The 27,444-nt window shown below is 47.6% G+C and overlaps 2 protein-coding genes across 3 annotated transcripts in view; one reads left to right on the top strand and one right to left on the bottom strand.

Annotated features, from left to right (window-relative positions):
• Window positions 1-24,357, bottom strand: POFUT1 (protein O-fucosyltransferase 1). 2 transcript variants are annotated; one of them, XM_040247571.1, is made up of 7 exons: window positions 24,132-24,357; window positions 22,207-22,328; window positions 17,646-17,828; window positions 16,399-16,511; window positions 9,051-9,243; window positions 7,414-7,656; window positions 1-4,009 (listed from the first exon to the last, which is right to left on the bottom strand). In XM_040247571.1, the coding sequence occupies exons 1-7, from the start codon at window positions 24,262-24,264 to the stop codon at window positions 3,821-3,823; spliced, it is 1,176 nt and encodes a 391-aa protein (XP_040103505.1). In that variant the 5' UTR covers window positions 24,265-24,357; the 3' UTR covers window positions 1-3,820. The 2 variants fall into 2 exon arrangements, with proteins under 2 accessions (XP_040103505.1, XP_040103506.1); XM_040247572.1 differs by lacking the exons at window positions 1-4,009; window positions 7,414-7,656; window positions 9,051-9,243 and adding an exon at window positions 10,611-12,750.
• The window catches only part of PLAGL2 (PLAG1 like zinc finger 2), an 11,190-nt gene continuing 8,097 nt past the window's right edge, over window positions 24,352-27,444 (top strand). The window contains exon 1 of the mRNA XM_040247569.1: window positions 24,352-24,565. The gene's annotated coding sequence lies outside the window, so the exon portion shown is untranslated. The remainder of the gene's footprint in view (window positions 24,566-27,444) is intronic.

Consider the following 27,444-nt stretch of genomic DNA (forward strand, 5'->3'; position numbering starts at 1 on the left):
TGAGGGTTGTTGAAACTGAAAGTTCACTTTATTACAATTTTTATGTGTATTTGAATTTTTTCCAAAAGGCAGCTTTATTTTCTTAATTTTATTTTTTGGCCACGTCATGTAGTTTACAGGATTTTAGCTCCCCAATCAGAGATTGAACCCCAGGTCTTCAGCAGTGAGACAGTAAAGTCTTAACTAATGGACTGCCAGGGAATTCCCAAAAAGTAGCTTTTAAGTCTTGATCTAACAAAACCACTTCTAGGAATTTATCTTAATAAAAAACGTTAGATAACAGAAAAAAAAACTTACAAATAAAAATAATTTCCAAATAATAACAGTAAAAAACTGGTACTAAGTTCTCATAATAAAACAACAATAAACTATGAGACATAATAAACTATGGGACACCCAGTGGAATTTTCTATCGTTAAAAACACTTATTCAGACCATGTAACAATATGGAAAACATGATATACTATTAAGTAAAAAAAACAGGACATTAAATTGTATATACTGCATGATTAAAACTATGTAAAGATTTACATTTTTTAAAAAACAATGAAACTTTTTTAAAGTCACTTTGTACATCCAGAGTCTGACCAGTTTCCACCACAATCAATGCCATGGCCTCTGGCTGAGCCCAGTCATTTCTCTTGCGGGCATCCCTGTGACACCTCTGTCTCGTCTCCCTGCTTCTACTCTTCCTCCTTCCCATCTCCTGCCCACATGGCAGCCTACAAAAAGGTGAATCAGACCAGGACTCTCCTTAGTTCAGACCCCACAAGGCTTCCCACTTTTGTCCAAATAAAAGCCAAGGCTTGATCTTAACTAGGCTGTAGGACGGGTCATGTCACCTGTTCTCATCTACTCTGTTCCCTGCCTCACTTCTGCCGCTCCAGGCACATTGACCTTGCTAGTTTTCATTCCAGCTTCAGGACCTTTGTACTTGCTGTTGCGCTGCCTCCAAAACGCTGAACGAGCATGGCCCCCTCCACAGCAGCTCTTTAGAGAGGCCTTCCCCGAGCTCATCTAAACCAGCACTGCTCCCCCTCTGCACCCACCATGCCTTTTTAGTTTTCTTATAGCACTTAACACCTCCCACAATACATCTGCTTATTATGCCTTCTATTTATTAGAATGCAAATTCCTTGAGAATAAAGAATTTATGTCTGATCCTCTGCTAAATCCCTAGTACCCAGCATAGAGCCTGGCAACTGGTCAATAAACACCTGTTGAATGAAAGCATGTTGAATTAAGTAACCACCCAAGAAAACTCTAAGTTTCATGTGGGCTTTCTCTTTCCTGGGGGATCCTCCCTCTCTGAAAGCTCCTGGCAGTGGCAGACGCATGGCTGGAGCCCACTGGGAACAAAAGGAGGCTGACCATTTCTCCATTCAAGGTCTCCACGGCGCATACACAGAGTAAACCAGGTCTTGTGAACCAGAGGAGCAGAGCAGGCTGGCTAACAGCATTGGCCTTTGGAGATCAAATCTGCACTGACCACTACCGGTTGTGTGGCCCTGAGGAAACTGAGAATTTTCCAACTGTTAATCCTGCCTTGCGCAGAGAGTAAGTTTCTACTTCCCAGGGCTAAGATGGGGGTTAAACCAGGGAACATCCATAAAACACTTAGCAAGCACAGTGGCCAGCAGAGAGGAGGCGTGTGACCAGAGGCAGTCACACTCACCAACAGCCACGTATGGGCCTTTGTCTCCTTCAAGTTTACAATGGGCCCTTATACTCCCTTTATCTGACTGGGGCCATTCAACAACCCGATCGTCGGTTTTATCACCATTTTATAGGTGGGGAAACTGGGTCAAAGGAATAAAGTGCTTGCCTACAAAACACACCGAATCGGACTATAGCTCCAGCGCCCTCACCTCCAGAAACAAGCTATTATGACTGCCGGTGCTCATCAAGAGGATTTGAGCAGCTTATTTGAACCTCAGACTCTCAAGTGTGTGCGGCAAATGACATCAGTCAGAGAGCCACGCTTTACCAACCGCCTAATGGAGGCAGGGGCTCGCTCCTGTGTCCCTCAGTGAGGCTCATGAACAAGTCTGAGCAGATAAACTATCTCTGAGTCCACCCCAGGATTTAAAATATTTTCCCCAGAGGGGAAATACAAATGCCCTTTCTGTATTAAGAGTTTGATGGCAGCTCTAAGCAGCAAATGCCATCTTTGCTGTTTGAGATCCTTGTCGCCCTTCAGCCTCTGATCCAGTATGCCCTGAAAAAAAGGCATCTCTTTCCAAAGGCTACCCACAGGACACAGCTGTGGAGCTCTGGGACTGGCTTTCATCAGAGTCTCCCCCACTTTCCCAGGATTGAAGGCCAAGGGAGGTCACATGGCGGGGAAGTAATCAGCAGGTAACAGACATGAATTTTAGAACCACCCAAGAGAACTGTAAGCTTCAGGTGGGTTTTCTGTTTCTTGCAGGATTCTCCCTCCTTGAAGGCTCCTGGCAGTGGCAAACCCATGAGTAGAGCCCAATGGGGACAAAAGGTGGCTGACCATTTCTCCATCCGAAGCCTCCATGGCACATACACAGAGTAAACCGGGTCTTGTGAACTGGAGGAGTAGAGCAGGCTGGCTATCAGCACTGGCCCTTTGGAGGTCAAATGACCACTGCTGGCTGTGTGACCCTGAGGAAACTGAGAATTTCCTCAAGACCAAAAAATCACAGAGTCTCGAGGGTCATAGATTTTTACCACTACAGCATTTGAGAGACAAAGAAACTCACAACCATAACACTTTAGGTCTCATGGGCTTGACTGAGACGTCACTGGATGGGATGGAGCAGACAACCCCAGGAATGCAATGCAATGGCTCCTGGGTACTGAGGATCTTCCATCTGGTCAGGGGCTTAGTGACCACTCCCCTGTGAGGATACAGTTAGAAGGCTCCTGCTGCAGGAGGAAGGCTGGGAGGACAGGCCTGGAACCAATTTAATGACAAAGTTCTACAACCAGGCCCTTTGGAACAGGAGATAATAGAGACCTCAAAAGGATCCTACCAGGCCAGCAAGCCCAGGCCCTGGTGATGTGTTATGAGACCCTGATGGTGCCATGTTTGGGGCAAGCCATCAACCACCAAGAGACTCTGAGAGCAATACCATGACAGCCTGGCTTGATGGAGGGTGCTCCCTGCTGGGAACGAGCTGTGTGAGCAGCACTTGGCCGTCTGCAGGGTACTAACAGCACTGTGGTCGACTACTTCTTTGTGCATAGTGTTTATGACGGAGAAGACTGTGCCCCAAACCCTGGAAATGGCCTAGGAAGTGGGGGCTGACAGTGGCTCAGGCCAGGCAGTGGGGATGAGCCTGAGGGCCACTTTGGGGGGTCATGTGGAAAAACAGTCAATACACCCACCCACTCCTAGCCTTATCCACTTTCTGTTAAGGTCACTTTAGGTACCTATGTTAATGAACTTCACTGATTTTTTTTTAAGATAAGGGAGAATTCTAGGGGAGTCATGATCTTGTATCAAAAGTATAAAAATCTCTTTTTCTATATATAAAATCTCTCTGAAGAGAATTGAACATCTCAGCCTCCTCAGAGCAGGGCAGACCAAAAGACAGAGCTTGGACTACTTTGCTGGTGTGAGAAATTCCCAGGAGAAGCAATAGGGAGCATATGAGAAAGGGAGATGTCTGGCCACTAGGAGCTTGGAAGTCCTGTGTCCTGGGAGAGTGACTGTCTTCCTCTTCCAGGAAGTTCCTGGTACTTTTCTCTGGTCTCTGATCCTTGGGGAATCAACCGTGGGAGCACCTCTGGCTGCCAGGCCTGGCTGAAGGAAACAGCTCAGACTGGTGGTGTGCTCCAGCTAGGATCAGAACTCATCCCGCAGCTGAGGGGGCCTGTCCATGCCAAAGAAGGAGGATGGTCTCCCATGGAGGTCCCGTTCCCGCTTTACGAAGGCAGTGAAGGAGGAGACACAGTTGCCAATAAAGTGGTCAGCTTGGCCGAGGATGTACAGGTCGATCTGGGCCACCTCAGGCTTCAGACTCACCACCTTCACCTGCAGGAGGAAGGGCAGGGCGTTTTAGCCAGGGTTCAGGACAAAGTGGCTGGATCCGCCAAGGCCTGCAGCCACCCCTCACCTTCTTTCTCTGTGCTGAAGTCGCAGACATAGAAGGAGGCACACAAAGCGTTAACACGCAGGGTTGGGGTGCCTGAGAGAAGTGCTGCCTAGCAGATGGTGACCCTAACCCTCAGCTCCACACACACACCACTCATTCACACTCTGTCTTTGCTCATTGGTGTCTTCTGCCAAGAATGCCTATCCCCATCCATCGCAGTCCTGACCATACTCTCAAGGCTCAGTTCAAGGTCTGACTTTTGCATAAAGCCCTCGCCTCAGGGTCTTGGCTTCTCCAACCAAACCACAATCTGACCAAAGAGCACCCCACCCAACTGGTTCTGCTGCCTGGATGCCTCTGAGACTAAAGTCCTGTCCAATCTATCCCTGAGATATTCCTCAAAGGTGAACCTTTCTCCTGATGGACTACCACTCCCCGGCTGGTCACCATAATCTTTTCTTCTACTGGTCTGCTTACCAAAGGAAAAGTGAAAGTGAAAGCTGCTCGGTCATGTCCAACTCTTTGGGACCTCATGAACTATACAGTCCATGGAATTCTCCAGGCCAGAATACTAGAGTGGGTAGCCTTTTCCTTCTCTTGGGGATCTTCCCAACCCAGGAATCAAACCCAGGTCTCCCGCATTGCAGGCGGATTCTTTACCAGCTGAGCCACAAGGGAAGCCCCTGGAGCAGGTAGCCTATCCCTTCTCCAGTGACTCTTCCTGACACAGGAATCGAACCAGGGTCTCATGCATTGCAGGTGGATTCTTTACCAAGTGAGCTATCATGGAAGCCCAGATATCATAGGAAGGCAGCCAAAAACACTTTCACAGATTCCCCTACTCCCTTATTCCTCCCTCCCTCTATCCCAAGCTGAGCACCCTTAACTGGGGCCCTACTGCTCTGCAGATAAAGACTACAGATCTTGAATGTGGCCAAAGGCCTGTTCAGCTGCCTTTCCACCTTGAGCTCCAGCCACTTCACACCAGGCTCCCTTCTATCTCAGGATCTTTACACATGCTCCTCCCTCTGTTGGGGGTGCTTGTCTCTTTGTCTGGTTAACTTCTACTTAACTCTCATTCTTCAGCTCAAGTCTCATCTCCTTAGGGAAGCCTTCCTTGGCCCCCTCAGTCTAGTCCAGGTTCCTCTGCTCTGTACTTGCACAGAACCACGTTCCTTTACTTTGTGGCACACATCTCCTTCGTGTGTAGCTTTCACTCAGTGATTCTCCGGTTAACGCCCATTTCCTGTACCTGGCTGGGGCTGTGTTGGTTTGCTGGTCACTTCTGACGGGGGTCTGTCTCAGTATGCATCTGGGGATTGGACAAGTGAGTGAATGAGCCCCCATACCCAAGCCTGGCCCTCTCCTGTGGCATACCTTATAATTCTCTGCAAGTCTCTTTTCCTAAGTTTAGACTGTGAGCCATGGAGGACAGCACTACATCTTATTTATCAGTATCGCCGGCTCAGCACTGCCCCAGCTTAATGGATGAGCAAGGATTAGTTCAGGAGAGAGGGTAGGCTGAGCCCATGAAAGGAGGTGAAGAGTGGAGAAGGGCAAGAACAGTGGCACAGGAACAGGAAATAGAAATGGCAAGAGGCTCAAGGTGTAGCAAGTATACCAACTCTAAAAACTCACAAAAAACTCCCTGGGACTCTCCGAGTCCTTCCATTTAGTACAGAGGTAGGGGGTGTGGGCAGAGCTGGGGCTGAAAGTGCTTTGCTGTCACACAGAGATTTCTGATGTAACAAAAATCATCATCTTGCTATTCAGATGGTAGCAGAAAAATAATACCAGCTTAATCATGGCCAAAATCCCCTGAACAATTCCACCCACGCCCTGAAACTTAACCGCTCTGTGTCATGCCCACTAAAATTAGCCCTGAGACCTCCTGGGTAAATTCTATCCTTTCTTGGGACTTTGGTTCCTCAGTTTTAAAATGCAGAGGTTGGGTCGGAGGTGCTCCAAGGTCTCCAGCTCTGATATTCTTCTATAAAGTGGGTGGGTGGGGACCAGAATGCTGTGACTTGGCACTTCCTCTACAAGGCACTTCCTCAACAAGCCCGTAAAAGAGGGAAAGGGAGCCCCTCGACGTAAAGCCAAGGGCGCCCACTGTTAGAAAGCGGATGTCTGTCTTTCAAGGTCTGCACAAGCATTCAGGGGCTTTATGCACTCCAAAGTCTTACTGAATGTTCACTATTAACTCCACTGTTTTACCAATACATAACTACTTATCACCTGTTCTTCACTTATACAGTACCAAGCGCATTCTACTATTTACTCATACGTCAAACCCCTACTATTCACCCCTTCCTTAAGCATTTATGAAGCACAAAGAGCCTTTCCTGTATTCATCAACCACCTACTTCTACTATCGATGACGGCTAACTTTATCGACAACTTATTTTGTACCGGACCAGTTTTAGCTTCTTCTTATTTCATCTTCAAAATTACCCCCACAGGATAGAATTACTCTCAGTCCCATTTTATTGATGAGGAAACAGAAGCACAGAGAGGTGAAGTAACTTGTGCAAGGCTGCACAGAGAGGAGAGCTCAAGACCCTACGCTCCACAGTCCATGCTCTTCAACCCTCTGTGGCACTGGACCGTCCCCCCCGCCGCTCTGTCCCCCAGGGCCCACTCAATATCCTTAATCACCAAACATTTACTAAGAGCCTACCATGTGTCAGGCACTGTCCTAGCCACTGGTGAGGGCAAGGCAGAGTCTCAGCCCTGCTGCTACGGCTAAGTCGCTTCAGTCGTGTCCAACTCTGTGCGACCCCATAGACAGCAGCCCACCAGGCTCCTCCATCCCTGGGATTCTCTAGGCAAGAATACTGGAGTGGGTTGCCATTTCCTTCTCCAATGCATGAAAGTGAAAAGTGAAAGTGAAGTTGCTCAGTCGTGTCCGACTCTTAGCGACCCCATGGACTGCAGCCTACCAGGCTCCTCCGTCCATGGGATTTTCCAGGCAAGAGTACTGGAGTGGGTTGCCATTTCCTTCTCCTTCTCCTGGAGGAGGTCAAAGTATCAGGCTAGACCCCGAAGAACCCTGGATCCTGCATTCAAGGAGCCACAGCTCCTGGGAAGAAATAAGACATGTTTCTACATGGAGAGCATAAACTCTCCAGCAGCATCAGGAGTGGAGGGAAGCCTGCAGAGCCCCGGCGGAGGTGTCTGAGCTGGGGTTTAAAGAAGGGCAGGAACTAGAGAACAGGATGTTCAAGCAAAAGCCTGGCGGTGGGAGAATATGAAGCGTGCGGTGGGAGTGGAGGGAGCACCTTGGCACTTCCTTTGATTCCCTTCCAGCTGCTCTCCCTCCAGGCCCACACCCCATGTGTACCTTCCCTTTGAAGAGCTGCTGGATCTCCGGCAGGTAACTCTCAGAGTCGGTGGCGATGTAGACTGATTGGGCGTTCAGCGCTGTCACCCAGAACTTCAGAGCGCGCCTGATTTCCTTCAGGTCAGGGAGGCACATGGTCATGGTGAGTGGGGCGGCGGTGTGGCGGCTGTAGCCCACGCATTGTGGGGAGGCCATGAAGTGGGCACCAGCGGTTCCATCTTTCAGCATGGCACACGCGTTTTTCTGTAGGGCAGGTGGGGACAGAGCTATAGAGAGCCACTGCCCACAACCCCAGAAGAGCGAGCCCAGGAAAGGGAAAAAGGCAGGTGATACAAGAGTGCAACTTTTTCTTTTTTCTAAACCACTGAGGAAAAGGGAAATGCATCAGCAGTTAATACTGCTAAGGGGATATTGGCTTTTCACAATTTTTTTTTCTTGGTCTTACTGCACTATCTGGGACTTTCAGCAGAATTCTGACCTGTGCTGGTGATAATGGGCAACCTCATCTGATTTCTGACTTCAGTGGGAGTACTTCTGATGGCCCCAAGAAGTGCACGTTTGCTGTGGGTTTTGGAGAGATAGCCTTTATCAAGCTAAGGTGGGCCCCTTGTATTCCCTGTTGGTTAAGAGTTGTTTTTCTTCTTTTTTTTAAATCATAAATGAATGCTGACTTTTTATCAAGCACTTTCTTGGCATCCACTGAGATGATTATATGATTTTTCTTCTTTGTGCATTAATAAAATAAATTTCACTGCATCACTGGGATAAATTTTACTTGTTTGTGTTCTTGTTCTTTAATATGCTACTGGATTTTACTTGGTAATATTTTACTTAGGATCTGGGCATCTACGTTCACTAGTGAGAATGGACTCTATTTTCCTGAGTTGAGCTTTTAATGAGTTTGGTATTAGCATTATGCTAGATTGAAAAAAAAAAAAGCAGCTTATATTTTCTTATGTCCTAGGGGAGTACAGGTCCTGGCTCCTTTACTTCGTGGAGAGGCAGGAAGGGGGTCATGTGGATGTGACTGCTTCCTCAAATGACACTGAATGAATTTTGATCTAATTTCCATACTTCTGAGTATTTTTCAAGTTTCTGTTAATGAGTATTTCTCACACACAGATATATACATATCTTCTTATGTAAACTAAGGAGATCGTCTGTACTGCTCCTGTTATTTTCACAGGGAGGATAACCTGATGAGGTTTCTGCACATTTAAGCAGCTGCTGAATTTGGAAGATGATATCTTCTTTTCTTGGGAGCCCCACCCAACCTCCAGAGCTTGTTTTTCAACAAGGAGTCTACTGGCTAACCACTGAGCTGGGGCAGAAGACTGTGGGCTCTCTCTGGCTTGCTGCCTGACTCAGAGTCTAGCTTGATACCTCAGTTTATCCATTTGTGAAATGAGGAAAAAAGGGCAACTGTTAAAAATGAGAACTACCAAGCAAGCACTCTGAAGCCACATTTCGGATGTGTCCATGGTGGGACTGTGGGGCACAGCCCCATCAGCTTGGCCGAGTGAGGTCTCTTTGCCCTGGCTGGGACTTGGTGCAATGGGTTTAGCGTTCAGTGTCACAGACGTGGGTCCTGCTCATGGATACGTCCAACCCAGCCATGAAAGGAAGGGGGAAGTTACCCAGTCGGAGCCAATGCGCAGGTGAATGCCCACGTAGGGCCGGATGAGGTGGGCGCGGATCTGGGCCTCCCCTGTCCTCACCATCTCGTCTGACCACACCATGTACTTCTGGAGTGGCCTGTGCTCCTCCAGGACAGGGAACTGGGCAGGGGCACCAGGCAGGGCAAGCACTGGATGTTCCTCTGGAGAAAATCTAGGCAGGAAACAAAATGAGAAGAAGTCAGACAGATGATACACAGAGAGTCTGGCTGCCACCCCCACGGGAAAAAGGATGGCGTTGCACCATGTCCCAGAGACCCTGCGGAGGGGCCCCTGTAACATGCAAGAAGCACGAGAGGTTGTGAAACACCAACGGGCTGATAAGAGACCTTGGCAGCGGCAACAGCCACAGTATGCAATACTGTCCCGCCACGAGGAATTTACAACCTTCTTTGCTTGTTTAACAATTAAAAATTTACAGTAGAGCATTCCAGCCCTTTGTATGTCATGCTGGCTTCCAATCTGTGGTGTGGTAATTCACTCCAGGGTGGGGTGTCTAGACTGAGTCTCTGCCCTTTTACTCACACGGTGGGATTAGGAAGTGCAGCTGCTAACAGGTCACACTCACAGGGAGCATGTACAGCGGATGAGATCATTCACTCAACACTTAACGCATATCTACTGATTGCCTACTACATGCTGAGGCCCAGAGGAGAGTAACACAGGCGCGATCCCTGCTTTCATGAGAGTATCAGAGGCATGAAGATGCCTCTATCATTCCCTGCCAAAGGCTTTCCCTTGCCCTTGGTCACAGTGCACCTTGTAATTATTTCACCCATCTTTTCTGCTGGACTCAGGCTTCTGAAGGCAGTATCTCTGTGTGCCCAGAACAGTGTCTAGATACACAGAAGAGCTCAGTAAAGATTTGTTGATTGAATAAGTGAAGAGCAAACCTGTGTTCTCTCATTAGCTAAGGCAATTATATTCTAGCAACACAAGATGCCCCACTGTTCCATAAACTTGTAAAGTACTTTCCAACTCCAGATCTCTGCAGACTTTTTCCCTTCCACCTGGTATGCCTTCCCTCTGCCAGTCAAAATCCTTTCCCTAAAATTATGAAATAGGTACAGTCACTCTGGAAAACAGTCTGGCAGTTTAAAAAAAAAAAAAAACTACACAAGCAATTACCATATGACCTATGTTTGGGCATTTATCCCAGAGAAATGGAAACCTCTATTGACACATGAACTAGTGCGTGAATGTTCACAGCAGCTTTATTCATAATAGTCAAAAACTGGAAACAACTCATGTCGTTCAACAAGTGACTTGTTGAACAAACTGCAGAACAAACCCACACCACAGAACACTACTGCAATAAGAAGGAACCAGCTATTGATAGCGGGAACAACTTGGATGGATCTCAAGGGAATCCTGTGTGGAAAAGAGTCAATCTTAAAAGGTCACACACTGAATCATTCTATTATATAATATTTGTGAAATGACAAAGTAGAGAAAAAAGAAATGGAGATGGGATTAGTGGTCATCAGAGACTAGGCTGTTTGTGTGTCTGTGTGTGTGTATAGGTGGGTTATAAACTGGCCACACAAGGACCTCTGTGATGTTAGAACTGTTTGGTATCTTGACTGTGGTAATGGATATACGAACATACACACATGATAAAATTGAATAAAACTAAATATACACACACAGAGAAGTGAGTTCAAGTAACACTGGGGAAATCTGGATAAAATGGATGGATTGTACCAATGTCAACATCCTGGTTGTGATACTGTGCTATAGTTTCGCAAAATGTTACCACTGGGGAACTGGGTAAACAGCACTTGGGATTTCTCTGTATTATTAATATTTCTTACAAGTGCACATGAACCTACAATTACCTGAGTAAAAATTTTAGTGAAAAACTACTAAAAAATTTCAGAGCATGCAGAAAAAGAGAAAATAATTTAACAGTCCACATACCTGTGACCCAAATTAGCAAATATTAATACTTTACTTTGTTTCAGATTTTTAAAAATACACACCTAAATAAAAGCTCTATCCTGTGGTCTCTTTCCCTCTTCCTCCTCTTTCCAGATACTGTGGTTTTATGAATGGTTGCACTTTCACTATTTGTATAAAAAGGTATCATCCTGTGTGCTCTTTACACAGTGCAACGGTGAAAGTGTGCACTATAGAGCCAGACGACCTTGTTCTAATGTTGGCTATGTCACTAACTTGGGCAGGTGACTAAAACCATTCTGTGCCTCAGTTTTCTTATCTGTATAATAGAGCTGATAACAGTTCCCACTTCAGAGGGCTGTTGAGAAGATCAAACGGATTAATACAAGTGAAGCGTTTAGAACAGTGCTTGGCATGTAGAAAGCTCTCACAAAATTCTGACTCTCACCATATCCATCATTGTCATCATACTGCATGTAATCTATTACAACTTTTAAAAAATTTAACTCTCTGTTTTAGAGATTTGGCCATGTTGATGGTGTGGATCATGGGATCACGTTAACGTCTCCTGAAGTTTTCCATCTGTATGAAGAAATCAGTTATCTATCCAGTCCCCTCCTGCTGGTCAGTGAGGCCGTTTCCATCTTTCCCCATGCAAAAGAGCTGCGACGGACAGGCCGCTCTTTATTCACACCTGACCAAGCACCACAGACACCTCCAAACTTCCGAGACCAGCTGCCACACCCAGGCCTCAGCTCCTAGGAGTGGGCTCCATCCCACTTCTCCTTTGCTGCTTCCCGCACAATGATATGCTCAGTAACCACATTCCCTGTCCCCTGACATGAGGCTAGACCCCGAGTATTTTTGTTCACAGTGAAGGCCACACACACGAGTGCAAGCCCTGTGCCAAGGAAGCAATGAGCAAGTGTACATCAACAGCCTGGCTCTATCTAACACTTGTTTTGTCAGAGTTTAATTTTATATGTACATACATGGGACAGGCAGTGTTCCAGTTACTTTGTGTACATTAACTCATTTGAGTCTCTTAAGAGCCCCCATGAGGCAAGTACTGCCATTATTCTCACTTCACAGATAAGGAAACTGAGACACAGAACGGTTAAGCAGCATGCCCATGGTCACACAGCTATGAAGTGGCAGAACAGGGATTTCAATCCAGGCAGAATCCTCCAGAACCTTTGTTTTTAATTATTGTACCTCACTCCCAGCTCCCCCGTCCAGTCAATAAGTTCCTCAAAAGGTGAATCTGTGGCTTATTCTTCTGATTCCCAGTCTCAGTGCAGGCCTTAACACATTGTAGGTACAATGAATATACTTAGAATGAATTAATGAGCCAGGGATCTCACCAGAAAGACCAGATCAGGTAGTCAGGGGTTAAAAGAAGACGTGAACAGTAACTGAGTACCTACTATGGGCCAGGCCCTTAAGTGACTTTCAGAAGCCACCTTAAAGGACTTCAAATGAAAATGTTGTGACTTCCTAGGGGGCTGGAACATTAGGATAAAACCAGGACCTCTGCCCTCCTTGACCTCCTGGAAAGAATCTGCTGCTGACCCTTGGTGAATTCCAAGTCTGGAATATGTGCCCCCGTTACATGGATCTGGATCAGCTCACACAGCCGTCTTGGTTGGATCTGGATGCGACATCCTTACTGATATGACAAGCAGCGAGAAGCCAAATTGATGCACTCCTTTGCTCCCAATGAGGAGACTGGTGTTTGGAGTGAAAGTGGGGAGTGAGGGTCCTGTTTGGAAAGAAAGCTTGACTAGCTCCATCTGTTCACATCCCTGGCTGGTGACCCTAAGTCAGGCCCTGAGTCTGGTAGCTATCCAGCTGAATAAGGCACTTTCCTACTATGGGGAGCAGTGAGCCTGTGGGGTGTTTTACCATTACATTGACTCTACTGAGACCCCCCTACCAAGCTGGGGTTTCTCCATGCACAGCACCCACATGTGTGCCCAACAGATACCAGTGAATGGACATTATGCAGGGTACAGAGGATGCGGGCACATGAACGAGGCAGAGTCTAGCTCTCGGTTGTGGCATGAAAAACTGCCTTTCTCTGCAGCTCTTCATGACTGGCTCCTTCTCATCCTTAAGCTTTCAGCCCTGCCAACTGTATGTCACCTGTTTATATCCACTCAGGAAGGCTGCTGCCAGGGAGAACGATAAGCCACATGCTCAAATACCTGTTGCTTTCATGCCAAGAGAATGGTTCAGCCTGATGAGTCACAGCCTTCCAACAATGAAAGTACAATAAATAAATGTCTGTTGAATTAAACCTCCATCAGGGTATTCATAGATTCAGAACCAGCAAAGATGGAAAAATCCTCAGTGGGGAAGAAATAACCCTTATTCTCTTCTAGAACCCAACTTTCAAGTTGGACACACAGAAGCCCAAAATACATTTCTCAGTACTTCTTGGGGCTAGGTATGGGTTGCACATCTAAGTACTGGCCAATGAGCTGGTGTAAGCAAACTGTAAGGAAGCCTCCTTAGAAAAGTGAGGAGGGGCCCTTCTTCTGTCCCTTTTGTACCTCCAGCTGCCTGGGGTTTCATCAGTTATCTTGACCCATGAGGTGACACTAAGGATAAAAGCCAGTAACGGGACAGCTAAGCAGAGATGGGAGCCTAATTTCTAGACACAAGGGAGCCTCCATGCAGCCCTGGGTTACAGTCCTTTTTTACATAAGAAAACAATAAACTTTTGTCTTGCTAGTCTGCTGTTATTTGGGGGTTTCTCTTACAGGTACCTAATTTAAACCTGGTACACCCAGACCTGTGACCACCGAAATTTTTAGCTGATATACAAGAGGGTTACTGATTGGTAGTGGGAGAGGGGAACTGAACAGCTCTAACTTGGCCCCTCCATGGCACTACAAGCGCTTCTCCACAATTCTAAAATTCAAAGAACAGTTTGAAAACACAACTGATCTTAGAACTTTTCTGGTGGTGGAGTGGCTAGGACTGTGCTTCCAATGCAAGGGGCCCAGGTTCAATCCCTGGTCGGGGAACTAGATCCCTCATGCTGCAACTAAAGATTCCACATATGCATGCACACATGCTCAGTCATGTCTGACTCTGTGTGACCCCATGGACTGTAGTCCACCAGGTTCCTCTACCCATGGGGATTCTCCAGGTAAGAATACTGGAGTGGGTGCCACTTTCTCCAGGGGATCTTCCCAACCCAGGAATTGAATCCGAGTCTCCTGCAGTACACATGGATTCTTTACCACTGAGCCCCCAGGGAAGCCCATAAAGATCCTGCATGCTGCAACTAAAACCCAGTGCAGCCAAATAAATGAATATATTTTAAAAACTAAAAACAAACAAAAAAACAAATGTCATCTTATTGTTTTAAAAAGAAAGAAAATGATCCATCTTGCTCAATCCCTTCATTTTATAGATTGAGCACTGTGGCCTAAGAAGGGAAGCAACCTGCAGTTATCCAGTGAACAGGGAAGCATCTGACTCTTGCCAGTGCTGTTCCCCCGACACCCACACTCCTGCAATGGAAGGACAACTTCCAACAGCAAGAAAGTACACCTAAAAAGTTGGCTCAAAGGCAAGAGCTTACCCAAGCCCTTACATAATTCCTACAACTCAACGAACTCAAACAAGACCATGGGGCGGCCAGGAACAAGTGTTTCAGCAACTCTGTCCGACCAATGCATCCATGTAGCATCATCCCTTCTTCAACCAGGATTGTGTGCTTTTTTTGGCTTTTTGGAATTTGCTTTTAGAACTGGTGTCCTTTTCTCTCCTACCACCCCCCACCACCAGCATTTTAGAAGCAAAATCTCCATCCTCTGAGGATAGTGTGCCTTCTGGCAATAGCTCTGGGTTCATTCAGAGCTGAATGGGGAGGATCAAGCAGGTAATTAAATGGAAATCAACAATTTCCTATGCAGGATCAACTATGAGGGGGTAAGACTCTGCCAGGATTGAGTCTCCTTAAGTAGCTCATGAATTAGCTCTTAACACAAGTCCCAAATAGGAACTGGGAGCTGTTTAAGGCACAGCTCTTTTCTCCACAGTGATGAAGAATGGGTGCTCTGGAGTCAGGTGGCCTGGGTTCAAATCACAGCTCTGCCACATCAAGCTCAGGCAAGTGATTTCACTTCTCTCTGCCTCAATTTCCTTACCTGTGCAGCAGAGATGACAATAACACTGTGTCACAGACTTGTGAATGTATTAAATGAGCTATTATCTTGGAAGACTCAGGTAGAGGAGACTTAGTACAGCAACTGGCACACAGTAGGTAATAAATAAATATTAGTTTTTATTAACTAGAAAGCCTTACACATAGATCCCAGCTGCCCACTCAATAGCTGCATTACTTTGGGCAAGTTATTTAAATAACCTCACCGATCTCAGTTTCCTCACCAGTCAAATGGAAATTGATCATAATACCCACTTCATGAGATTTCTCAAAGGCTTAAATAAAATAAAGCATGTGAATAACAGTAACAGGTAACACAGACTGGCCCTCTACTACGTGTCATGTGATTTATACACTAGGAGGCAGATACCATAGTGCTCCTTCCATTAAACCAAGGAGGAAGCTCAGGCCAGACAGTTTGACTGGCTCACTCAGGGTTATCTGAGAAAGAAAGGGCTGCCTGAGAGCTCAGGGCTGTCTAAGGGTAAATCAGTCTTCCTTTGCCTTGCTGGGACCACGCAAGAATTCATAAGCCCCTCATGGCTCCTAACCCAGGTCTGATGTCTAAGCCCCTGCTCTCTCTGGCCATGCTATAGCATCAGTGGCAAGAGTACTATGTTAGTGTCATCATTTTATCTAGACTGCAGGCAGCTGAAGGCTGAGACTGGGTCTTCCTCATTTTTATGTATCACCTCTGGCCTTTGAGCACTATGTCTCATACGTGACAGACGCTCTATAAATATTTCACAGCCTGTGCCTATGCCCTGCTAACCTATTTTTTTTTAAATAGGGTTTACTGGAATGCAATTAATAAAGCACATCCAATTATTATCAGGATGACATCATTTCTCAGTCTGTACCTGAAGCTGTTCTTCTCTAGAAGAGGCTTCCAATTTTCACCTTGTGAAGAGGAAGGTAACAGGGGAGTGATTCTCACGCCTCAAGGAGGAAATTGAGATGCATGTGACTGCACAATATTCTTTTTATGACATCCTTTATCGGCTGATAAACTCTTGCTCAACCTCGTGGCAGGTCAACGTCCCATCGTGTCAGGCGTTGAGATGGGAACAGATCACATAGGATCCCAAGTTCAAGAGACAGAACAGCCGCACCTTTGGTCTCATACATCAGGGTGCAGGGTGTGGTAGAGGGAAGAGGACCAGGAGAGTGCTGAATGCCCACGGGCCCCACTCCTCCCCTAATCCCAGCAACAATGCCCCCTCCACGTACCTCTGGATCCACTGGTCTTTGTAGGAGGCGCTGAAGGAAATGCCTGCAAAAAGCTCGGACTTGTTGAAACTCACATGAAACTGATCCCAAAATGGGCCAAAGGGGTTTCCTTCCTGGAGAAAGAGAGTGGCCAAACCCTTACTGGGCAGGAAAGAAAGCCAGGTGGGATTGGGGCCAAGGAACTGTGGATGGGGAAACCCTGTACTATCTGACTCGGTCTGAAATACTCTCATAGGATGGGCGAGTAGGAATGTCACTTCATAATTCCTGGGCTGGGGGCTGAGGAGGGCAGCTTGGCCTCCAGGCTGGTTTTCAGCAGGAAATGTTCACCACAATATCTGAAGGAGTCTTTCCTGCTCACATGCCATATCCTGCCAATCCTGCAGCATTGGTGGAGATCTGGGGAGGGAGCTACCTTGGATTTGGGACCATGGACTAAGAGCTCCAAGCAGCTCTTATTTTTAAGATGGAAACCAGGGTCCAGACAAGGTAAGACATTGGCTCAAGCTCACAGAGCGAGTGAGGGCAATATTGGGACTGAAAGCAAGGTTTCCTTTCTCAAATTTCATGGCTTCTTCATGTACCCTCCCCAGACTTTAGCATAAACACTGAAAGACATATTGGGGATTGTCTTACTCCCAAAGTGCCAGAAATTTACAAGCTTCTGATAAATATGACAGCCTCGCATTTACCTGCTGAGAGGCAAGAAAGTATACAAGTTAGGAGGGTAGAAAATGGAGTCATATTACCACAACTTATTTGCTATATGATTTTGGGCAAAATATTGAACCTCTCTTTGCTGCACTCAGTGTCCTCTCTATAAAATGAGGATAATAAATAGTACTTCCTCATGAAACAGCTGAAGGACTAAGTGGGATAATATGTGAAAAGCTCTTAACATGGTACCTAGCATGTTATCAGTGCTATGTGAGTACTAGTTATCATTACTGATGTGGTACTTTTCAGTTTACAAGCATTCTTACTCCTGGCCCTCATGATACTTTGTGAGCAAGACACAACAGGGACTGGCGTCTTTATTTTGTAGGCAGAAATAAAGGCTCAGAGGAAGCAAACTCCTCTGCCCAAAGTGACACTGCTGACAAATGCCAGAAATGGGGCTTAAATCTCCATCTTTCTATGCCCGGCTCTTCTGGTGCCTTTCCCCCACATATTGCTTTCCTGCAGTGTCTCAGGGCCTAGAGGACCTGGAACAGGCAGAAAGGGCCCCCCTGACCCGCAGGACCCACCTTCATGGGGCATGTCTTCTTATCAGGACTTCGCTGGGCTGCCACCTCAAAGCAGTACGCCACCCGCTTCTCAGGGGGCCAGTGGGTGGGTGCCAACTTCCCCATGAAGTCCTCCAGGCTGATGACTCGATGGTAGGCCTGGAGGGGCTCCAGCTTGAAGTACTTCTGGTATGGCACATGGACCTACAGGAAAAGTGGGGAAAAGCAGGGGGTGGAGAGTCCTCCCTCAGTATCCTAGCGGCTGCTTCAGAGACGCCCATTAAAACCATATACTCTAGGGCTTCCCTGGTGGTGCATTGGATAAGAACCCACCTGCCAGTGCAGGGGATATGGGTTCAATCCCTGGTCCAGGAAGATTCCACAGGCCACAGAGCAACTAAGCCCTGTGCACCACTACTGAGCTCACACTCTAGAGCCCGTGAGCCTCAACTACTGAAGCCTGTGCACTCCAGGGCCCAAGAACCGCAACTATGGAGCTATGCGCCACAACTGATGAAGCCCTCACCCCCTAGAGCTGCACGCCGCAGCTACCGAGCCTGGGTACTGCAATCACGGAAGCCTGTGCACCTAGAGCCCGTGCTCCGCAACAAGAGAAGCCACCACAATGAGAAGCCCTGTGCACCGCAACTAAGAGTAGCCCATGCTCACCACAACTAGAGAAAGCCCACACACAGCAACAAAGACCCAGTGCAACCAAAAGTAAATTAAAAAATGTTTAATTAAAAAAAAACCCAACAAATCCATACCCTCTATGACCCAGAAATCTTAGACTTCACGTCAGTGACAACTTTTAACAAAAGACACCAAGCTTAGAACAGAGGCTGGGAGAAAACATCTGTAAACTAAAGGACAAATAGTAATGTACCTCATGTTCAAAAATGCCTGCTGATTTGTAAGAAAGAAGATAAATGACACAAAAGAAAACATGGGCAGGAAAGGATAAGAGTGAGCAGCTCACAGCAAAGAGAACCCAAATAGCCAATACACTCAAAAGATGTGCAGGCTCACTAGAATTAGGAAAAAGAAAATGACAAGACACCACTTCTTACCCAAGAGACCAGCAAAAGTTTAAAAGCTTAACTCTGGGCTTCTCTGGTGGTCCAATGGTTAAGAGTCCACCTGTCAATGCAAGGGACATGGGTTTGATCCCTGTTCCAGGAAGATCCGACATGCTGCGAACCAACTAAGCCTGTGTGCCACAACTACTGAGCCGGTGCTCTACAGCCTGGGAGCCACAGCTACTGGGCCCGCGTGGCGCAAATACTGAAGCTCTCACACCCCAGAGCCATGCTCTGCAACAAGAGAAGCCACTACGATGAGATGCCTGCGCACCACATCCAAGAGTAGCCCCTACTCGCTGCACGCAGCAATGAAGACACAGCACAGCCAAAAATACATAAAATAGATATTTTTTAAAAGCTTAACTCTATTGGAAAAGATATAGCTGATAGTAGAGGCATACATTTTAGAGCCACTACTTTGGAGTATAACCTCTTAGAGCATCTATTAAAAATAGAATTTTAAATGCACCCTCTATCTCTAGGTATTTGCCCTAGACAAGTTCTTGCCCTTTGTACCAGGAGAGGGATAAAGGATCAGTGCCATAATGGAAGCGGTACTGGAAAGAACTTGGAAGAAGTTCTACCAAAAGACACTAAGAAAAAAAAGAAGAAAAAGGAAAAAAAAGATACTTAAGTCCATGATAGTGGTTGCCTCTGAGCGTGGGGGAGGGACTAGGAGTAGCCTGGAACCAAGACAGACTTTATCTTTTAACAACTTTATCTGTAACCTTTTGTTTCTTTTCTTAACAACAAAAAAAGATGAAGCAAATACAAGAAAATGTTAATGATTATCATTGCTAATGGTGAGTACATGGATGGTGATTATATTAATCTCTGCATTTTTTGAGACTTAAGAATATTTCTTGGAACACTATGAAATACAATTTAGACTTTATCCTATAGGTCAGAGTTTCCAAGCATGTTCCACTAGTTCAGGTGGGTAAAGGGTTCTGCAATAAAAAGGCTCCAGAAATAAACAGGCCTGAGAAATGCTAGGTTAAGCAGGTTTCTTTATGACAGGACTTCTCAGGGCCTTTAATACACTAACGTGCATTTTGAATCTCCAAATCTGGGGGGAATGAAGAACTGAGAACATAATTTCCCAAACTGACTTAACCACTGCACTGGTTCTACATAAGCCATTGGTGTCCCAATAAGCAGACTTTGAGAACCTTACTTATTAGCAATGAGGTTGCACAAAGGATTTTAAGCAGAAATAATATGAGATCTGCTTTCCTAAAAGATCTCTCTGGTGACAGAAGAGAGAATGTCCTGATGGTAAGATTAGAGGAGGGAGAGAAAGATTAGGAGGCTACTGCAATGGTCCTTTTATTTGTTCAAGTATTCATCCAACATGAGTTGGAGAAGGGGGCAACAGAGGATGAGATGGTCGGATAGCATCACTGACTCAATGGGCATGAGTTTGAGCAAACTCTGGGAGATAGTGAAGGACAGGGAAGCTTGGTGTGCTGCAGTCCAGGGGGTCGCAAAGAGTCGGACACAACTTGGCGAAAAAACAATAACAACAACAATTCATTCAACAGCTATTTTTGTTGTTTTGTTTCAACATATATGTCTGAGCATCTCTCGTAACTCTGAGAGATGGGGAAGCATGGACAGGTTAGAAAATGTAAAGAAGGTGAAGTACACAGTAAAGGGAAGCATTTAGGATGATGTCTAGGTTCCTGGCTTGGTATCCAGGTGAGTGGAGGTGACATAACTAAGGCTGGAAATACAGGCAAGAACACAGGTTCGAGGGGAAGGTGCTGGCTCTGTGGGTAATCCAAGCAGACTCAAGGGCTGAGGAGTTTGAAACACTGGGCCTGTGGTCAGAGAGTCAGGGCCACAGATAAATTTGGAAGGTACATGGAGAATAATGAAAGCTGCAAGAGTCAACAGAAACTTAGAACAAAGCAAATAATGGTAATAAAAGCAACTGGATTAGCACCAGGTGCTATATTCATCATGTTTCATGGACTTGACCACCTAACTGTGAATGGTAGGAATACAGTCATCCCTAGTTTACTTATAAAGAAACCCAGGCGGACAGAATCTAGATAACTCACCTGAGGTCACACAGCTAACAAGCAAACAGAAACAGGAGACACACCAACATTTAAACAGTGGGTGGGGAAAAAGGAGCCCTTGCTGTTGCACAAAGAGGAAAATGCAGACAGGTCAGGCTAAAGCAGGAACAGGCTGTGTCTTGGAAGCCAGGGGAGTAAGGAAGTTCAAGGAGACAGGTTCATGGGGCCAGGTGCCACCGGGAGGTCAGATGAGATAGAGATCGAGAAATGACCCCTGGGTTTGGCAATTCTGAGGTCTCTAGTGACATTCTGTGAGAACAGTCCCATTGGGGAAGGAAAGTCCAACTAGAGTAGGTTGAGTAACCTGTAGAAAGCAAGAAGAGACTCTGAAAGACTCCTAGCTGAGAAGAGAAGGCAAGTGAACCAGAGGAGATGAATGGGCCATGTCTGAACTGTAACAGTAAGTGCAAAAAGTCAGAGCATCAACTGTGCCCAGTTACTGAGGACTCTCTATGTCATAAGCACTTTACATTGATCGGCTCAGCTGATTCTAAGAGGGAGGGATACCACCATCACTAACTCACTGAGGGAAGGAGCAATAATTATTTTCAGCCTATTTTAAAGATGAGAAAACTGAGGCACAAGGAAGTCAAGTACCCTGACCAGGTACACAGCTAGGAAGTGGCCAACTCAGGCTGTGACCTCATTACTCTGGCTTTTATCCTCTGTTAAAAATCTCTCTAAAAATGGCATGCACAAGAAAAAATAAAAACTATGCAGAGAAAAGGCTGTAAGAAAGAAATATGGGTGTTTTGCATACAACCTTTTGAAGTTTATTAAGAACTTTCAAAGTCAATTCACTAAATATTAACTCAGTTCTCACTACCAGACCCCTGGAGTTAAAATGTGAACAAAAACAGACATCAGGCCAGCGGAAGTCATAAAGAATATGCAAGAAATTAAGACAATGCTGGACTTCTCATTCTAAGGAACCCGGTGATGAGGTGGGAGCCAGACTCCTCTAGTTGGTGACCTTGGACATGTTATTAACTAACTTGTGCATCGTTTCTCCCTCATAACTGATAATAGCACCCATCACCTGTGACCAATGGGTGGGACCAGACAAGGCTGGAAATGGAGTCTGGAGCTTCCAGTCACAGGCTCTGGAATCACACAGACATGGGCTTGAATTCCAGCTCTTCTTGTGTGAATGTGGTAAGATACCTAGCCTCTCTAAACCTGTTTCTTAATAGAAATGTGATGAGAGGAAAAGAACTAATCCTCATGCAGTGCTCAGAAAGCAGGTGCTGAATAAATATTAGTGAGTTAGCCAGGGAGGACAGTTCTGGGTGGTGGATAGGGCAAACTCAGGGGGATGGGAGATAAACCCTATAGAAGGACTTGGGGTCAAGCAGAGGTGAGCATGACTAGGGAAAGGTAGACACGGGCAAACAGCAGGCAGGAAGTACTCACATTGGTGAAAGGAGGCTTGTGATGCTGGTACTCAATCCAAGGAGGTACTGCCAGGGTGCGGTTCAACAGCTTTGCAAATGCCAGGGAGCCCAAGAAATGATCAGCCTGGTTCCCAAAGCGCCCTGGATGGTATATTGCAGGTGAAGTGAGGACTGGGACGTTGAGGGCTTGGGGTATGCAAGATTCAGAAAAGGAGCCAGGGATGGGGAGGACCAGGATACCAAGGAGAGCCAGGGGAGCTGGCAGCATGGGACCAAGTCTGGACTCCTGGGTCTGATGGTCAAGGCCCTTCAGGCCCTGCCTCTTCTGCCTCAGTCATTCCAGGTTGTTGCTGTTTCCCAAACATGCTCTGCACTTGCCATCTCCACCCCCATCCCCACATCTTTGCTCTGGCTGTCATCAGCCAGGGGTGCCCTTCTATTTCCTCCCCTCTGAACACGAAGCGGTAACTCCAATGCCTCACTCACTGGGATCCTTTCACGACCCCTCTGCCATATTCAGTCCCCATCCTCCGTCTCCCACCTTGGATAGGCTATTTGTGGTTCTTCCACTCTTCCTAGAATGTCCTTTCCCATTTCCTGGCCTTTGGCCCTTTCCTGAGCCTGTAAATGCCTCAGGGACAAGGGCCCTATCTGATTGTTTCTGTCTTCCCCAGCATGGCATCCATTCATTCATTCCACAAAGAAAGTTGAGAGATCACAGTGTGTCAGTATCTCTGCTAGGTGCTGAGACACAGGAGTGAGCAAGAAGGTCAAGGTCTCTGCCTTCAAGGCATTCACAGTCTAGGTAGGGTGACAGTGAAGTGAAGTTGCTCAGTCGTGTCTGACTCTTTGGGACCCCATGGACTGCAGCCTACCAGGCTCCTCCGTCCATGGAATTTTCCAGGCAAGAGTACTGGAGTGGGTTGCCATTTCCTTCTCCAGGGGATCTTCCGGACCCAGGGATCGAACCCCGGTCTTCTGCATTGAGGGCAGACGCTTTACCGTCTGAGCCACCAGGGAAGGCAGGGTGACAGTAAAGATAAACAAATATGTGTGGTGATGGAGGAAATGATGAGATTATTTGGGTTGAGGTCACTTAAGTCCTTTCTGGTGACACTTACAAGCTGTGGCTTGAGGATGGGAAGATGTTGGTCTGGCACAGAGGCAAGAGAAGGATGCTCCCAGCTAGGGAATAGTGCAGGCTGCAGGACTGAGCCTGTGTAAGGAACAGAAAGGGATAACTGTGCCTGCAACTGGAACGTCTCCAGAGAAGGGTGTGGTGGAGATGATGCACAGAGGGACAGACCATCATGGTTAGGAGACTGGAGGGTTTTAGGAATGAGTGACTTTAAAATGACACTCCACCACCCCCATTTAAACTGCACCCCTTTGACAGCTTTTAGATTCTCTCTTACTCTGCTCTATTTTAATTTTGCCATAGCACTTACTCTCCTTTAAGATAGGCAATTACTTACTCTTTATGCCTATCTTTTATGGTCTGTTTTTCTCAACTAAATAAAGGCTCTACAAGGGGCATAGAGCTTTCCGACTTATCATCACCGTATCCCTAGAGCAGAGAACAGGGCTAGGCACCCAGTAGGTGCCTTATAAACATGTGTTGAATGAATCGTCCAGAGCCAGCGTTGGGTCAGTGACATGAAGTCCTACCCCACTAACTCCATTTACTGGACTCGGAGCTGGCTCAGGCTTCGTGAATGACACGTCGTAACCTCTCCTGGCCTCGGTTTTCTCATCTGCCAAATGGAAGGCTGGTCAGAGAAGCCCCTGTGTCTTTGCCACAGGGGCAGAAAGTCGAGGAGCAGGCCCTGTCCGGCGCTGGAGTCCGTTCCCGGACCTGTCAAGGCGTCTCTGGGAGCCTCAGAGTGGCTTCTCCTTTCCGGGCCTCGGTTTCCCCACTTGGACAGAAGGCTCGGGAGGCCTTACCCATGCATGGGCAGTAGAGCAGGTAACCGGCCGGATCCCAGGAGCCCACGGGCAGCCCCAGGAGCGGCAGAAGCAGCAGCAGGAGAGACACACGCGGCGGCAAGAGCGACCGTGCCCACGCGGCGGCGCCCATAGCGGCTTCAAAGCCAGAGCGCGCCGCGGCGCGGAGGCTGGGAGGGAAGGAAGAGCGCGAGCGTCCGCCCCGCTCCCGGCGATCCCCGCGTACCGCCCGCGCGCCGCCCCGGCCGCTCTAGCCGGCTGGCGGGCGGGACCATAGAGATCCCGCGGCACCGCCCCCTCCACGGCCCCAGCGCCCGCTCGCGCGGCTCCCACAATGCACCGCACAATGGCCCGACCGCCGCCACTACCGGGGCCTGAGCGGGCCTGGCGGAGCCCGAGCGCGGCCCGGCCCGCGGCGCGGGGCTCGGAGCGCGGTGAGTCCCGGCGATGACCCCGGGGGACAGCGGGGAGCGGGGCGGGAGGCCGTCTCGCTGCGCCCGCGCGCCGGGCACCCGGAGCGGCAGCGCCCCTCATCGTGGGCCCGTCAGCGCGGTCGCCCACACCCCCGACCCGAGGCCCCCTCTACGCCAGCCCGGCCCAGATAGGCCCCGGGGTGACCAAAACTCTCCTCGGACCCGTTACCTGGGTCTTGGGGACTCGAAGAAACCCTCTGGCCCAATCCCTACCGAGACCGGAGACTCAGCCCTGGAGGTCCCCTACTCCCGACCCCCGCCCGCCCAGGCTCCCTGGAGACCCAGATAACGCGCAGCTGACCTTACCAGGGACCCGGGTCTGGGGGACGCAGATAAGCTGCACCTGCTCCCTCCCCTCAGACACGCCTACCCGGACCCACATAACCCCCTTTACTGCTCCATATAGTCCGCTCTTTCCCCTCTATTTCCCAGAACCACATAACCCCTTTTGAGGCTTCCCTCAAATATTTGGTTCTGGGGAACTCGATGAGCTGTACCCATAGTTTCCTCCTCGGCGATCCTACTCCCAACCTCCAGACAGCTTCCACTCGGTACCATTTTGAGACTCTTGAAATTCAGGGAATTCGCCTTTTATCTTAGCCCCTTTAACCCTCCAGCCGCTGTACATCATCCCCAGCCCGTCTCTCTTTCTTTGCGGTGGGTGTGGTGGGGGTCTCTGGGACTCAGATAACTCGCCCCTCCCTCCCTCCCTCCCTCCCATTCCTGAGACCTCCTCCAGTCTTCTCCCTGAATTTCTGTCCCTTGTCTGGCAGCCGTCCACCCGCAGCCCTCCCAGTCCCGGGGCGTTTCACACACCCCCGTCCCCGCCACGCAGTATGGTGGTCTAGAAACTGCTCAGGAGCCAAGCTGTCCCCTGCAAATCCTGTCCCAGGCTATGGCCCCGTCTCGGTGGGGAAAATGGACCTGCAAGGTGCAAGATAAGGGGATATTGGGTGTGGGGAGTTGGTACTTTAACCTATAAGTTCCTATCTCCTGGCTTGTGTGTTTTCCCACCTGTCTGCCTGGGACTCGGAAAGAGCCTAGCCTGGGGTTTCTAACCCAGCCCCCCAAGGTGAGGCCACCGGATTGGGGGGGGGGTCTAATCAGGTTTCCTCTTGGTGAAAACAGGGCTGTTGTGAGTTGCAGCCATTTGCTCAAGACCTCCTTAGGAGTGAGAGTCATGGGGAATCAGACGGAATCGGGAATCAAAAGGACTCCAAAGAGAGTCCGTGTACACTGATAGAACTAGCAGCCTGGGAGTAAATCCAACCCCTGTTAATCCTGTTTGATGTCTCTTGGAATGATGCAAGCTATTGAGACTCTCCAGCCTCCCTGTAATTTAATTCTCTCACCACTGGGGAGAGTGTGTGTGTGTGTGTGTGTGTGTGTGTGTGTGTGTGTGTGTGTGGCGGGGAGGGGGGGCTGCGAGGCAGCTATACCCACTCCCCCCTTTCCTTCTCACCCTTCTCCAGCCAGTCAGTATATCTTTCCTTGCCCAGGTCAGGACTTTTTTTTTTTTTTTTAATCTCTATTTATAATTTCCCAGTTGCTATTTTGGGTTCTGCCTAGGGGAAGATTCTGTCCACCCCAAGGAAAGTTCCTGGGTGTGTTTCCTCCTCGGCAGGTGTTGAATTGAGTTCTTCAGATCCCCAAGTAGCTCTTGGGCAGGAGGGATAAAAGCTATTTTAGGGTAGTCACTGAAGTGGAGCTGTTAATCCTCTGTGGCTCTCTAGTTAAGAACACTTAGAGATTAACCCTTTCCTTGCTGCAGGGGGGCTATTTCTTAACAGTTTGGGGGGAGATTTGGGAGATTTCAACTCTGGTGAAGGTGGGAACATGCAACTCAATACAAAAGCAAAGATAATCGCTGCCTTTTGTTGGGTACTTAGGGGAAGCCAAGCCGAATGGTGAGCCCTTTGCATACCTGACTAAAATAATCCTTAAAACAAGCCTGTGAGGTAAGTATTTTTAGTTTTATAGATGAGGAAACAGGCTAATAATGGAGAAAGAACGCAGTTTCTATAGAGATGATGTAACACCATAAAAACTATAGTTTCATCAGAAGGGCAGCAGACATCATGGCACACAGCAGAGGACAGATAGATGAGGGAGTAATCTGCCTCCTTTAAAGGCTTCCAAGAGGGCCATAGAGAATTTTTAACTACGGAGCCTTAATAATAGAGATTCCTAAACTGAAGGAACTCAGGCCCAGGATATGGTGCTGGAGAAAGATAAAGTAAAGGGGGATTGGCTCCGGGGGATGTGCTGAGGGTCACTTGTGGGGGAAAAGAGGAAGGCTGCATTCTGAGGAGGTATTGGGAAGGGAAGGAAACTCGCTCTGAGGCCTGAGAAGTCACATTAAGGGAGGAAAAGAACGTATTACTCAGGCCCTGTGCTGAAAAGGAGACACAATTTAGATCTCAGAGACTGCATTGTTTATATTCACACATATTATGTCAAATGTTTGAAGAGTGTTGTTTCACTGAATCTTCCATGAGAATATTGGTAGGTAAGGAGAACTAATCTCTCTTTCAGAAATTGAGGAAACTGAGGTTCAGAGAAACTAACCTACCCGTCGTTTCACAGTCAGTAAGTGGCAGCTCTTCTGATAGTAAGTCCAAGGTTCTTTCCACAATACCTCCCTCTTGATATCAGGCACCAGAAGGAATCTTAGGATGAAAATATACCGAGTTATACCAGTAACTGGGAGGGATTGATTGTGTTTGTTTTATGGGAACAGGTTCTGTCAGCTTCTACAGTTGTTAAGGTTAGAGTGTGAGACCAGAAGAACAGCTTTGAAAGAGAAGCAGGATTTTTTTTTTCCACAGTTTTGTGGAGAA

Source organism: Oryx dammah, unplaced genomic scaffold, assembly GCF_014754425.2.
Source record: "Oryx dammah isolate SB20612 unplaced genomic scaffold, SCBI_Odam_1.1 HiC_scaffold_10, whole genome shotgun sequence".
In the NCBI taxonomy this organism is placed as follows: Eukaryota; Metazoa; Chordata; class Mammalia; order Artiodactyla; family Bovidae; genus Oryx; species Oryx dammah.